This window comes from Typopeltis vanoorti, chromosome 9 (assembly GCF_054136105.1).
Source record: "Typopeltis vanoorti isolate ZY-2024b chromosome 9, IOZ_Tvanoo_1.0, whole genome shotgun sequence".
Classification (NCBI taxonomy): domain Eukaryota; kingdom Metazoa; phylum Arthropoda; class Arachnida; order Uropygi; family Thelyphonidae; genus Typopeltis; species Typopeltis vanoorti.
In genome coordinates, this window is record NC_143557.1 from 75,090,955 (window position 1) to 75,105,766 (window position 14,812).

A 14,812-nucleotide genomic window follows, 5' to 3' on the forward strand; every position below is an offset into this window, starting at 1 on the left:
TCTGCATCTATCACTCTCAACACCATCCTCATTTAGTAGAGTTTTTCTTTCATATTCATTCTTTCTTTTACTTACAGCATATCGATAGAATTCTTTGGGATTATCCTAACCTCGCAGAGTTAGCTTCTTTTCATACTCAGACTCTGCTTTTCGTACAACAGTTGTGACTCTTCTGGTCTGCTGCTAATAATTTTCATAACGAACATCATCCTTATGTGCACGATATTCCTTCTGCGTCATCCTTTTCTTACGAATTTCTTGCTTGATAAGATTATAAGCAAGATTACCTGACCCTCTCAGATAATATTGCTCCTATTTATTCTTCGAACTCTCAGGGCATATTCTGAAGTTGCATCATTTAAGTATTTTATAAATGCTTTTCATGTACTCTCGATATTCTTCCCATCCAGCAACCGATACCATTGTGCTGAGCTCAGTATACTCCTCAGTTGGTCATAATTTCCTGCTTTGTAGTTCAGCGTGTAACCTTTTCTGAGTGGAACATTTATAAACTTAGTCACTTCTCAAGTGAGTACCGCATGATTACTGTCACCAACCGGAGGCAGAATAGTTACGTCTTTAAGTGAAACACCGTCTGACACTATAATCAAATCTAACACTCTTTGATCTCGAGTTCCTTCTATCACATGCTGCTTGAGGAAGTTGTCCGGCAACAGCTCAATAAATTAATTTTTCTTCTCATGAGATTCTACTGCTACCCAATGAATGAAGCTTCCCATTATGATCACTCTTTTCGCACCCATCGTATTTTCATGGCGATGCATTTCTTCGTCACTAACAGCCGAACCACCTGGTCTGTAACAACACTCCACTATGTATTTGATCTTGTTATATTCCGCCTCGCACCAGATGGCTTCAAACTAACTGCAGATGAAAAACTGTTACTAGTATTGCAATCATAGATCTCAACAGTAACTGATTTCAATATCACAGCAGCACGTCCCCTCCTCTCCTATAATTCTATCCTTCCTAAAAATACTCTGATCTTTACACTCGATACCAATTAGTATGTCTGATTCTGATAGCTAGGTCTCCCTAGAACTTACAATCTGAGGTCCCAACATATTGACGAAGGCAATAACCTCTACTTGCTTCTGATACTGCTAGCATTCGTGTACAGACATAATAATCTTCCTGCATGTTCTCGTATACTCTTGTCTGTAGTCTACGTGACACAATATCATAAATATTGTTTTATAAAATATAGAAATAGGGCAAGTTATATGCACAATAAAAAAATGTATTTTCTCCATTATGTATGGGAATAGCTTCTCTTCTGGAGAAGAGAAAAAAAATTTCATTAAAAATGTCTTCGTATGTCATTAAAAAATAAAAATAAAATGTGAAATTTCAATGTTTTCATAAAATGTTTAATTTTTTTCCTTAAGAAATGTGATATTTAATAAAACTTAATTTTTTTTATGATTTTAATTAAAACATTACGTTATCAGAAAGACAATCGGTTTTGTGTTTGTTAGACGAGCATGTAATATACATAAAAAAAAAAGCCAGATTGCTCTCCGTCCGTGTCCTAAACCATTCCGTTTTGAATCCTTGTTGAGAGATAAATTAACTACCCACACTATAAGGTAGGTACTTCCGTAACATAATCAAATGAATCATGCGACAACCCTTTGGTTAGAAAAGACGGATTCGATTCTGGTCTCTGAAGTAAGGAACTTTTTTTTTTTTTGAATAAAAGGTCTAAAACTGAAGGTGAGTCTGCCAGTCTTATACGGAGACGGAAAAGTTTTCAACCCATAAAAACAAACTACTGTAACAATATGTAGTGAGGTCAGACGAGCTCGTACAATAACATCGGGAAAGATATCAAGCTCTCTACAGGTGGTGTGAATGTAGGATGTTGGTCAGGAGTTACCCAAGAAATGGGAGAATGGGGATTAATTCCTGAAGTAGGGAACAGAAGATGAAATTAGGAGCATAAAAATCTCAAATCTGGATTAGGGAATCGGAAATAAGACATTGCCCAGATAACCAATCAAGAGTCGAACCCGCTGTCTTTCTCGTACACCAATAGACTGATTGCACATCGATTAATCATTGCAATACTTAATATAACATTGAAAAAAGATTATACACAGATACTTATTTTAATCAAATCACAATAACTGAAGTTTCGATATAGGAACCCTTTCTATTATCATCATAACTTTGGAAAAAGCAAGAGGAGGAAGAAAAGGAAAAAGGTAACTATTCATGATAAAACAGTAGCATCAAAACGGTAATTCTCTTGGAAATGATAAATTAAGTTTTGAGTCACATGATACTTTCACAGTAGATGTTCTTTTCTGTTTTGTTTTTAACTCTCCCTCGTCTCAAAACGATAATCTTTCTTCTGCTTTACAAAGCAGAAAACCTAAGTTGTGTGCAGAGAAGTATTAGCAACAACTTCAGCAAAAGTACAAAACCGGAAGGATAAGCCACCGTATTAATTTGTGAGCATAAGTGACGTCAGTTTATTAGTGGAAACTTTTCGACTATCATGACTAAATCATACAGTCAGACACCTATCCGTTACTACAAGCCATTTTTCCCTTCTTGAGATGAAGCTTTTCAAATTATACAGACTTGACTTTTCATAAGAGCTTTTCAATCGATGGTGAGTTAGCCAGTCTCATAGAGGTCAGAATAGTTTTCTTCCCGGAAACTTGGTTTATATATATATATACACTAAGGGGGTTCCTCCCCCTGACGCCTACGGCGCCCAACATCCCGTGTTCCGGACTGGTAGGCCGGTGCTACTTGAATTCCGATGTTTTTTGAAGAATTTTGAAGACTCGACACTCAGGGTAGCCCCTGAGTTTCAAATAACTTGACAAAAACGTTACACAAAACGTTACAGCCTACATCCGTTTCAAGCCGACGTCACATCCGTTTCCAATTTCAGCTTATCATTTATAGTATAGAATAGACATATACTGTATATACATATATATATATATTTTTTTTTTTTTTTTTTCACGAAATAATTAGTGGCTTCGGCCATAACTCCTAATAGTCAACAAATTTGACTTAGCATTAAGTTGATATTTCTAACAGCATACCAAAAAAAAAAAAAAAAGAGCAAGAGATAGAAGATTATAATTGTCGGCCACGCTAACACAAAATACATTAACAATTGCTTTAAATTTTCAATTTCTGCCATTCGGAATTGGAAAACAAAACGAGAATTGTCTCCAAACATAACTGTGCAAGTTTATCCATAAGATATTCCAGCGACAAGATCTTTCTTAAATTCATATACAGTACATCGCAAATGTTAAAGGGCACGTAAATGCAGTGTACTCCATTTCCAAGGATACTCGTAAAATGTCAGTAGTCTAAATGAGTAAAATTGGGCAGCAAGTGTTTGAATGATTGCTAAAATCCCGAGACCGAACAGTAGAATTTGCAAAATACGAATTCGAAATAAATATTTGGTATATAAAATGCCTTCGATATGACAATCACTACTGATAGTTTTAAGACTGTTTTTGATTAGGACCATTTTAAAAAACTGCCATTTTTCCCTACTCTTTTTACCACATGAAAGAGAAATATTTAAACAAAAAAAAAGTAAATAAATGCATGTTTAACCAATTTAATATCAAAGAAACAAGAGTTTTTTTTCACTGGATCTAATACTAATACTAAATTCAGAAAGTAATTTACGTTAACTTGATATCCGCAAAAATTTGTTGAATATGTGCAGGCTTTATTTTAAAAAAATGATAATTTAAAATATATTTTAGGATTCATTTTGGTAGTCCCCCACCACCACCATACATGTTCGCCTTGAGTAAATACAAGATCTCCGTGGTCCACAAAGTGGCCCAAACCGTGTCTTTATTTGTAGCCATTTAGGATTCCAATCAGGCGTACTCAGAACCAAGCTAGTTAATGTTTCTGTAACGTGTGAATGGAAGCCTCAACTTTTTTTTTTTCCCTTGTTCCTTCTTAAAACTTATTTGTGCTATAACATTCATTCACTGCCAATAAGTTAACACAATAAACGTGAAGTTCCTTATTTTTGCCGCAGATTATCTACTCTGAATGATGTTTACAGTGAAAATTTCTAATGCGATAGACCGGGTTCAGATGTTTATATGAGGATGAAAAAGACAACTCACATGATGACGCTTCTGTATTATATTTTGTCTGCAATTCGCAAGTTATGAAGATTGGTTTGTCTGCAGAATGAAAAATGACATTTCTCGCTGAAAAGAGATGAGAAAATTAAGTAAAAATATAATTCGTTATACAATAATTTGCTGGAATTAAGTTCATTAAGTCCGTGCAGACAAATCATCTTCAAAATGACAATGTTTTTCTCATAGATGAGAAAAATATACCGATCTGATTTCACAAGTAGTTAAAAAAAATCAACTCGGGATTTATATGCTCCACAAAAGGTATCGTTTATACGTAATTCTATGCGCCTTTTTGTTTCATGAAACAGTATTCCAAGAAGCCACATTTTTTCCCCCCACTATTTAGTAAGAGTCAGAAAATTTCACTAAATACTGACACAATCGGATGTACGCACTAAATATAACTGCATTACGTGTTGTGGGATTGGGCCAGTGCTAGGAAATATTCGAGTCATCTGGTGATATCTCTTATTTACAGTAATTCATTAACTATCAAACTGGCTTCTTTTATATTGCCAAATAATGCTTCACTATTTCGTACATCATTTGTTTAACATAAACTTGAAATTATTTGTAAAGCCACGTATGTTGCACGTTCGTTTGGAGGCTGATATCGTAAGACGCATGCTCAAAAATTCGTTTGCAACCGCTTTAATGTATGCGAAATAAAATGAACCCAAGAAATGATCACAAGTTTGTCATCTTTACAAAAATTAGCCTTTAATTAGACTTTGGTGTTCTGCTTTATACTGTACGTCCATTAGATGATTGATTATACTGTGTATATCTTGTATTTTAAATACTCAAAATACTCAACAAAACAAGGTAATGTTTTGATTACAGTGAAAGCCTGTTAGTCATCAAAATTCACGTCATTCGTGAAGAGAAAATTCAAACAGTTCCCTCCAGCGAATAAGATATCTATATCACCTCACCGTAGGTCATCCGTATCCCATAAACATCGATATGAAATTGTGATAGGTTAAAGCGATTAATGCTTAGCCATTGTGAATGTAGGAACGTATGACATTCGCCTATGATTCCAACACCTCATACTTCCTGTTCGTTTCCTGCAACAGGAAGTTAGAGGCCCTTGTGCTTTCCATGTCCGGCAGAAGAATCGCAGTGAGTGTGTGTGTGTGCGTGCTTCTAAACTTGCAAAGCGCTTCCAGGAAAGAGAGCCGTTTTGGACACAGGAAACGCTACACTTGCTGACGGATCAACAAGTGGCAGCCGACATGTACCACAGCAGCGCCACAACCAACAACATCGAATTGGTTTACGCAAGTCAACAACCAACAAAATATGCAAACGTAGGGTTACCCCCGGTAGACGGTAACGGGAGGGAAATGGATGCTGACACTCCACCCCATGCAATCAGTGGCAATGCCGGAATCGGACATTCCGTGACCCCGGTTCTGTCGAATCCCAGTGACTTACCGGTTCGTCTAGATCGTCCAGCGGTGCACGTCAAGGAGGAGATTCCAGACTCGGTAACGGAATGGTCGTCCGGATGTTCTTACCCTTTGAACTCGGTGGAAGAGACTTCGTCGCCTCCTCTAATTAACGAAGACAACATCTCACAGCCTTCTCCGTCCCGCCGATTTGCGGACGGTGCCAACTATAACGGACACGAGGGAAGTGCACAAAGTGCGCCTTTATCGTCAAAATTGGTCGATGGCATCGGCAGGTCACCAGACAGAACTATTTTGAACACCGTCCTGACCTACCACGACCCTTATTTTGGAAGTGCATACAGTAACATTTCGAACACTCAGATGCTTCCGAATGTAGCTGAATTAGCAGGCGGAAGAGCCAATGAAATGTCTCTGGTCCCCGCGTTGGCTCCGAACCATCAAGATGCGGGTGATTACTCTTTTCGGTCAATCGTGTACAGACCTGGAAGTGCTAATTATGTACAAAGCGAACGGGACATTAACAGAAGCAAAATTACAACAGGTAAACTGTCGTTTTCATTTATTATTTCTTTATCAATGTTCAGCTATTCTGTTTCATTTTTAGTTCCAACGTTAACTGATTATGAAAGCAAACTTACACGGCTGTATTGGAATGTTTCTTGCACCTCCAGTTCGCAAGTTCACAATTTTCAGTTGTTGTTTGTGGCTTTTAATTAACATGTTTTTCCCTCACGACTTTTCGTTATGACATAATTTGATATAGGCGTTATTTACAAATTATAATCTTGAAAACGGCGCTACTTATTTTTGGCCTGAGTACTAGATGTTTAGCTAGGTCCTTAATTAAATATAGAGCCCATTATACTTACTGATATTTTGGGATGTTCCCTTATATATTTCAAGGATTTTACGATCTTATCAGCAATTTCAAGAAACGACTTTACCCCGACTCCATAAAATGAGGTTACATAATAAATTATTTTTCTTCCTTCAATAAATTGGATTCCCAAGATGCTATGAAATATTACTTTGAAACTACAGTGAATCGAGAAGCCTCTTTTGGTGGATATCTCTTTAACTGAACACAGTCTGTACTGAAGGAAGGCTGATTCCCAAGCTAGCTAGGTAAGGAAACGTTTTGTAATCCTCAGTACATGCCGCCTCAGTGGCGTACCCAGAGGGGGGATGAGCCAAGGGGCCCTTGGTCCCCCAAAAGAAAAAGGGGAAAAAAAACACTAGAAAATTTTCCAAAAATCTTTTCCTAATTAAAATTCTTTTTTTTATTTATGTTGTGTAGTATCTTCTATTTCTATACTACTTATGAATTAGCGATCATTGCTCAGTCATAGGTTGTATTGGATGCTTAATGTGTATTCTCAAATCGTCTACTTACCTCGCCCCCCTCCCAAGATTAAATCTTGAGTGCGCTACTGTACCGCCTTATAGCATTTAAAAACAAACCCAAATTCTGCTTTTCTACAACTTTGTGCCTCTTTGATTAAAATGAAAATCATAAATAAAATGCAAAAATAATTAATGAATGAAATAATACATTTCTTAAAAAACAAAGGTGTTTATTGTATTTTTTATAAACATCGTTCGTAAAATTACATTTATTTTTATCTTTAAGTTTTTAATATTCTTTCTTTCTTTCTTTTTTTCGAATTAACTCTATTTCTTTCATATAAATGCATTAATGGGAGACTACCCATCAAAATATACCTATAAAAATATCCATCACGCATGCTGCATTGTATTTATGAATACTACAATGCATATTATGCGCAATCACCATAATTCTACCTTTGTTTGAATTTAAGGCGGAAACAATTAATTCTATGAAGGCAAAATACTATGTCGTAAATTGCGTATATTCTACTCCAGTTTGATGTCTTGATGGATGAAAAATTCGAGTTTCAGGGAGGAAAACTCTTCCACCTATTTTAGCCTCCATATGAGACCGGTTAACTCACTTTCAGATGATGGGAAAAACTATAATGGTTCTTCGGGTTATAAACAGGATTCAAACGTCAATCCAAACGAAAAGGGCATCGTTAATACTGACTTATTACTGTGGTCAATAGCTACGGAAGATACTTTCTACTGTCCACGAGTCTTTGCTTGGTGAGTTCATTTGAACAACTTTTTTTTAACCTTCTGGTGAGAAAATGCTTTCGTATCTTTGTTCTAAGCCATTTATTTACTCTCTCCTATTGAAACTTCGATTTTCATTAAAATAAAGTCGCTTTATGTTGATAAATGCGAATCTTCAATTCGACCATAAAAATAAATAAGTACACTTTTTTCATCATAGAGCTCGCTACAATAATGAGCTGTTTTTTGATTACAGTTGTTTTAAACTGAATTACCGAAAGAGAGGCATAATTTCGTTTTTTAATTAGAACAATGATATCATTAGCCTACTTTGAAGTAGGATAACGATAACTCTTTTGAATTAATGGAATCATTTAAAATAAATCAATCTGACCGTTTTGGGTATAGCCATTTTCAGAAAACTGAAGACGGCCATACCCAAAACGGTTTCTCACTCCGTAAAGTAACTTCAATATTCTTTTTCCCCTTTTTATATTGAGCTAATTCTTTAATATTACTTCTAAACTGTACACACTTATATTTTTAACATGATTTAGGTTTCCTGTGTGTGTGTGTGTGTGTGTGCGCGTTTTAAATCTCGATTTTAATCCAATTTACAACTTTATTATTCCCATATTATTATTCCTATATTCTATATTTTTAAATATTATTTCTACATTGATTTTATTTATTTATTATTATTTCCATATTATGAATTCACTCACCATCTTACCTCATTGTTTTTAGTACACTTCGACTTTTTTTACTTTTAATTTTTAATATTTTATTCCACAATCTTTACATAATTTTAAATTTCATATTTTAAACGATTTCTTCTAACGATGTATCTTAATCCTAAAGGAAACGACTGCAAATTAAATTTATTTCAAACGAGTCCGTTGATTCAAAAGAGTTAATACTACAAAGTAGGTTAACGATATCGTTATTCTCATTATTTCGTTAGAAATAAAACCAACTGAATTTAAAACAACTGTAACAAACAAGAAAAAAAAAAACTCATATTGTAGGTAATTCCTTAACTGTAAAAGCTTGCTTATTTATTTTTGCAGTTAAACCTAAAGAGCTACATGAACCACAGGTTCAGAATACCACTAAGTGGTCAATTTGATTTTTTTTTAATTATTTATTTATTAGAATTTCATCGGGTGATGAAATTCATCCACCACCTAAAGACATTCAAAAACATCCATGCTAAAATGGAATTAGAACTCGCAGCCTGTTGGCTGGTTACATATATATGAAGCCATGTTTCTTAGCCATGACACTAAGATGAACTCTTAGGCTGTTTCAACGAACGCACGCTTCTTAACCTGCAAGGCCATTAAGCCTAAGGTCAAGGTGAAAGTAATATATCACTATTCTTTATTAGTCTTAATATAATTCACATAATGTTAGGATATAAAAGAAGGTGATTTTTTTGTACCTTACTTATGTATCTGATTCATTAAATTAAAATTGATGCTCTATTTTCAAACACTTTTGATCGCATGAACAATCTTGTGTATCCTGATGATGCAGTAAACAAAGAGGTTTTCATAGTATAACAAAAATAGGGGGGGGGGAAGTTCTGGTTTCAAAATTCTTTACAAAATTAAGCAAATAATTTTATTTGATTATTATAAGTAAAAAATCAACAAAAATGATAAACATATAGCAAATTGGAAAATGAAACGTACACCATAAAAAAGCAGCAACACAAAAGCAGCAGCACAAAAAGAATGTTTACATTTGGAAGGGGGGTGGGGGGCATTGATGACAAACTTGATGAAGTTTTGCTTTTAAAATTAAAATATACGGTAATGCTGTTGCGTTATGTTTAATATGTGAAAAATACTCCATCAACGCCTTCTGTATTATCTAAATTTTAAGTTTGAAGAATTTAAGTGTTTTCATTTCTGGATATATTATGAATGAAAGGAGGTTGAGGTTATAGTTATTCTAAAATACTCTTTTTGTCCGAAAAACTAACTGTAAACAAAAGGAACGGGTTTGTTGAGCACATTTCGCAAAATACGCAAGCGCCTTTAATTTTGCCAAATTTGGCTCTGGTCTTTGTCAAATCATTTCAAATTGCGGTGTAAATCGAATGTTTGGTCGAAAACTGCCCAATCAGATCAGTTTGCACTGATAATGATGTCGCTATAAACTATGCTTAAGTAAATTCCACCCGTGTAGGTTGTATACCTAAAATATATTTCCATCGTAATATATTTTAGCTAAGGTTCAAATAATCTGTAAACCCTTCTCTGGAAGAACTTTTAAGTCGCTTCACCCCTCTAATAAGCAGGATATTGGTCTGCGATGAAATTCATCTACATTCCAAGAGTGCGGATGTTTGTCATTGTCTGAAGATAGCTAAGGTTTACGAAACGAAAACACGCTGTCATTTTTTTTTTTTTTTTTTGCAGGCTTATAAATTTATTTACACTGTCTACAATAGTTGGATTTTCCAAATAATTACATCTGTCAAAACTGACTTCACACAAAAGTAGACAACCCACCCCTTTTGTGTTAAAAAAAAGCCTGCCTTAGGGCAACATTCTTTACAGAGTGACATAACAACCAAGGCAACTTATCCACTGCAATTCCACGATGGGTGATAAGGAACTGAAGCAGTAATTTACCAGTTTAGTCTGTAGTTAAGTAATTTAAACTGGCATCGATGAACTTCAGATGAATTTGTAGTCTTGTTTCTGTACAGCCTAGTTCAACACGATGGTAAATAATTAAATCTGATTTTTTTTTTTTTTACATTTTAAACTTCACTTAAATTCTAAAATTAAACACCTCAAATAACATTCTGTCATTTAGCAGTGAGATGGATTTGATTTGCAGGTGGCGAAAAAAGATTGTTGATGACAAAAGCAAGATAGGCAAGAATTCAAAACCATGAAATTACATCATTAAGAGAAAAGTATGAAGATAAAATCAATATCCTCATGCTCAGTGAGTGATCAGAAAGAGTATTGTCTACCTATTTGCAGAAGAGTGTGGGATAAACTACGAGGTAAGCTTGTAGAGTAGTCCTTTGTGCCCGAGTTGATCGGATGTCAGAATAATAGGCATTTCTCCAAACGTTTCCATAGCAAGTGTTCAAAAACACGAGAAAGAAAGCCTCTACCCCTTCGTAAACGACTTCTATTCATGGCTAGGGATTGTAGATTACGTGAGATGCACTGAAGTAATTTAAAAGGTGGACATTAATGGGTAACAGTGAGCAATGGAATTATAAGAGTAAACATATGATACTTTCGGTAATCCCAAAGAGCGTGTTCTGTGGAGGTCCATAACCGTCTGCACTCTAGGCCTGTTGAGCTTTATAAAATAATTTGTCTTTCTTTTGCAATAACTCATTGCCACTTTCAGTCCAGCATAATCTAAAGACAGTATAATCAGAGAAAAGAAGGAATAGCTGCTCTAAATTTGAACATCGCTTAAATCTCCCCCCCACTGAGCAGGGGAACTTGTGGGGGAAAAACCATGCATCTGAATCTCGAAGATGAGTATTCTTTACATCTTCTTCTTCTTCTTCTTCTCTCTTCCATCATTGTGTGGATGATGATGAGGCCGAATGAACTCTTTGCACTTCTGTCTGTCCCGGGAGAGTCCGAACAATTCTGTCCAGTTTGGTGTCGCTTGTTGTGATTTGGTTTTCAGGTCCTCCTTTATTTTGTCTATCCATCTAATTCTGGGCCGTCCTTTGGATCTTTTACCTTCCATCGTTGTATTCAGGGCTTTAGATGGTAGTCTTTCTGTTCCCATTCTGGTCACATGGCCAAACTATCGCAGTCTTCTTTCTTGGATTTTGTCTATTGTTGTTATTTCTTGTTTTAGTCGTTTCCTTATGTCTTCGTTTCTTAGTTGATCCAGCAGAGATACTCCGAGTAATCTTCTTAGCCAACCCATTTCAGTAACTAATAATTTTTTCGCTTCAGCCTTTTTGAGATTCCAGCATTCACTTCCATAGAGGAGTATTGGGAGGGCCATTGTTTCATAGATTCTTACTTTTATTACTTGTTTGATGTCTCTTGACTTCCATATTTTATTAAGTCGTCCAAAAGTTTGGGATGCTTGACTGATTCGTCTGTTTAATCTTTTGTAATTTCACTATTGTACTCAATAATTCCTCCAAAGTAGGTGAAGTTTTCTACCTGCTCTAGATTCTTACTATCAATTTCCATTTTCAGATTGGTGTTTTTTTTTCTTATTTGCATAATTTTTGTTTTGTCTATATTTATGTATAATCGAGATTTTATACACTCCTCCTTTATTTTATCAGATATTCGCTGTAGATTTTCTTCTGTGCTTGCAAGTAATGCAATGTAGTCTGCAAATTTTAAATTTGTTATATGTTTCCCATATATTTTGATTCCGGAGTCTTCATTGTTTAAGGCCTTATTGGTTGCTTCTTTCAATGTAAGATTAAACGGGTCTGGTGACAGATTGCATCCCTGTCTTACTCCGCTCTCTGTGTGGAACCAGTTGGTTAAGGTGTCCTCCATTCGTACTGCACTTTCAGATTTTTCATACAGATTCTTTATTATTCTTATTGTTTTGTTGGGAATTCCAAATTCTTCCATAGTTTTCCATAGTTCTCTTCTACGGATTGAATGAAATGCCTGAAAAGTCTATGAAATTTATGTAGTAACTTTGGTTGTACTCTAGTTTCTTTTCTATTAGCTGTTTTAAGGTGAATAGTTGATCAATTGTGCTTCGTCCTGGTCTGAAACCTGCTTGTTCTTCTCCTAGTGCTAGTTCTATACATGGCTTAATTTGTTTTTCGAGTACTTTCGTAAAAACCTTACTAGAAATACTGAGGAGGCTAATGCCTCTATAATTATTGCATTCTGTTTTGTCTCCTTTTTTGTATATAGGAGTTATAACTGATTTGGTCCAATCAGTGGGCATTGCTTCGTTTTTGTAGATCCTTTCAAATAATGTTTTTAATGGTTCCAAAAGTTGTTCCTTTCCTGCTTTTAAGAATTCTGCATGTATTTGATCAATGCCAGGTGCTTTCCTAGTTTTGAGTTTTTCCATGCTGTGTGCTATTATTTCTTTGGTAAAGACATTGGTTTCATCTTCCATTTCAGTGGCTGGAATAGTAATATCCTAGGAGCTGTTTTTATTATATAAATCTCTGAAGTATTCTTCCCATCTGGCCATTCTTTTTGTTTTACTTTCAATTAGTTGTCCCTCTTTGTTTTTGATCATTATAATTTTTGTTGTCGGTGTCTTACTAATTTGGTCAATTTGTTTATATAATCCATGAAGGTTATTTTCTTTTGATAACTTTTCTGTCATTTTGCATTTTTCTTCTAACCAGTTATTCTTGTCTCTTTTAACTAGTTTTCTAATTTCTCTGGTTAATCTATTATATTCATTTCTGTTATAGTTCTGTTTTAGTTTCATGCTTTTCCTTTGATCGCTTAGCCTTTTTACTTCATTCGAGATCCAATCCTTTTTACTTTCTCTTTCTGTGTAACCTATTGTATTTTCTGCCAATTTTAATATTATTTCCTTTAATTTGCACCAATGTTCTTCAATGTTTATATTCTGTTTTGGTAGTTCCTTCAGGTTTTTATCTAGTCCTAGTTGATATTTTCTTAGAATATTGTTGTCTTGTAGTTTTTTTACATTCAGTCTCCTTTTGACTCTAAAAGTGCTTTCAGATTTTAACTTTATTCTTAGGTTTGATAATACCAGCTTATGGTCTGATCCACAATCTGCAGAAAAGGATCTGCAATTTAGGATACTTGATTTCCATCTTTGGTTTACAATAATATAGTCTATCATATTCTTGGTTTGTCTGTCTGGTGATATCCATGTCCATTTTCTTTGGTGTTTTGGTTTAAAGAGAGTGTTGGTTATTGTTAGTCAATTATTTGAACAGAAGTTTAGCAGTCTTTCGCTACGTTCATTGCTTTCTCCATACCCGAACTTTCCGATTACTCTTGGGCAGGTATCCCAGTCTTTGTCTACTTTTGCGTTTAAGTCCCCCATTACAATTAGGAGATCTTGACTTGATATCTGCTGTACTGCTTTTTGCAAATCTATATAGAACTCCTCAATGTCTTCTTCTGATGATGTCGAAGTTGGTGAGTATAGCTGAATAATAGTCAGTGATCCCAGTGATGTTTTAAATCTTGCTTTAATTATCCTGAGTGAGATGGGATTGTAGGACAATAGAGAGTTTTGAGCCTTTGGTTTTAATATAAGTGCTACTCCTTCTTGATGTCCTCCCTGCCTGAAGTTAAGATTTTGTACCGTCCTTGGTGGAAGTCTCCTTTTCCAGTCCATCTGGTTTCGCAGAGTCAAATCACTTCCATCGGTAGTTGTCTAATTCATGCAGTAGTATTTCCAATGCTCTTTCCTGGTTAAGAGTTCTTACATTCCATGCTCCTATGCTTGTTATGTTTTTCCTGTCTACTAGGTGATGTTTTGTTCCAATAGCATATTTTTCGCCTTCACTATCTTGGTTCGCTAATAGTGGGCGCGACCCTTGTTTGACCGGGCGACGGTCGAGCTGCCATGTATCTTTAGGTTGGTTAGAGTTCATTCGGTTTCAATGATTAAGTCAAGTGTCAACCACCACTCCTTGACCTGAATTCAGCCGCTCCTAGCATGGAGTATAGAGGCTGTTTGCAGCCGATTCACCGAATACAGTCGCTGCTTGAGGTTGCCATATCTGGCTACCCTCACTTAGTTTAGCCTGTGAGTCGACAGAGTTTACTGGGGTGTGGCTACCAGTTTACAGTAGCTTCTTGGAGCTATAAGTGAGAGTTGGGTGTCCAGTGAGAACCAATTAGTTTAGCCTGTGAGTCAACAGAGTTTACTGGGGTGTGGCTACCAGTTTACAGTAGCTTCTTGGAGCCATAAGTGAGAGTTGGGTGTCCAGTGAGAACCAAACCATCTGAGCCACAATTACGTGAGACCATCCAAGTGGAGAGGTACTATCTCTCATCGACACCCCATACACCATTCTTTAAATAATACAGGATATTCCATAGAGACCTAACCAATTATATTCCGTGATGATACTTGAGAAGCTATGATAAAAACAAACCTTGTACCTAGAGGGGGGGTTCGATTTTTCGCCATAGTTACAAT

At 35.6% G+C, this 14,812-nt stretch overlaps 1 protein-coding gene across 1 annotated transcript in view; it reads left to right on the forward strand.

The window, feature by feature from the left end:
* The first annotated feature begins 5,405 nt into the window (after positions 1–5,405).
* The window catches only part of LOC150103163 (uncharacterized), a 52,754-nt gene continuing 43,347 nt past the window's right edge, over positions 5,406–14,812 (forward strand). Inside the window, exon 1 of the mRNA XM_090397956.1 lies at positions 5,406–6,131. Coding sequence (XP_090254082.1) covers positions 5,411–6,131 — 721 coding nt within the window. The 5' untranslated portion in view covers positions 5,406–5,410. The remainder of the gene's footprint in view (positions 6,132–14,812) is intronic.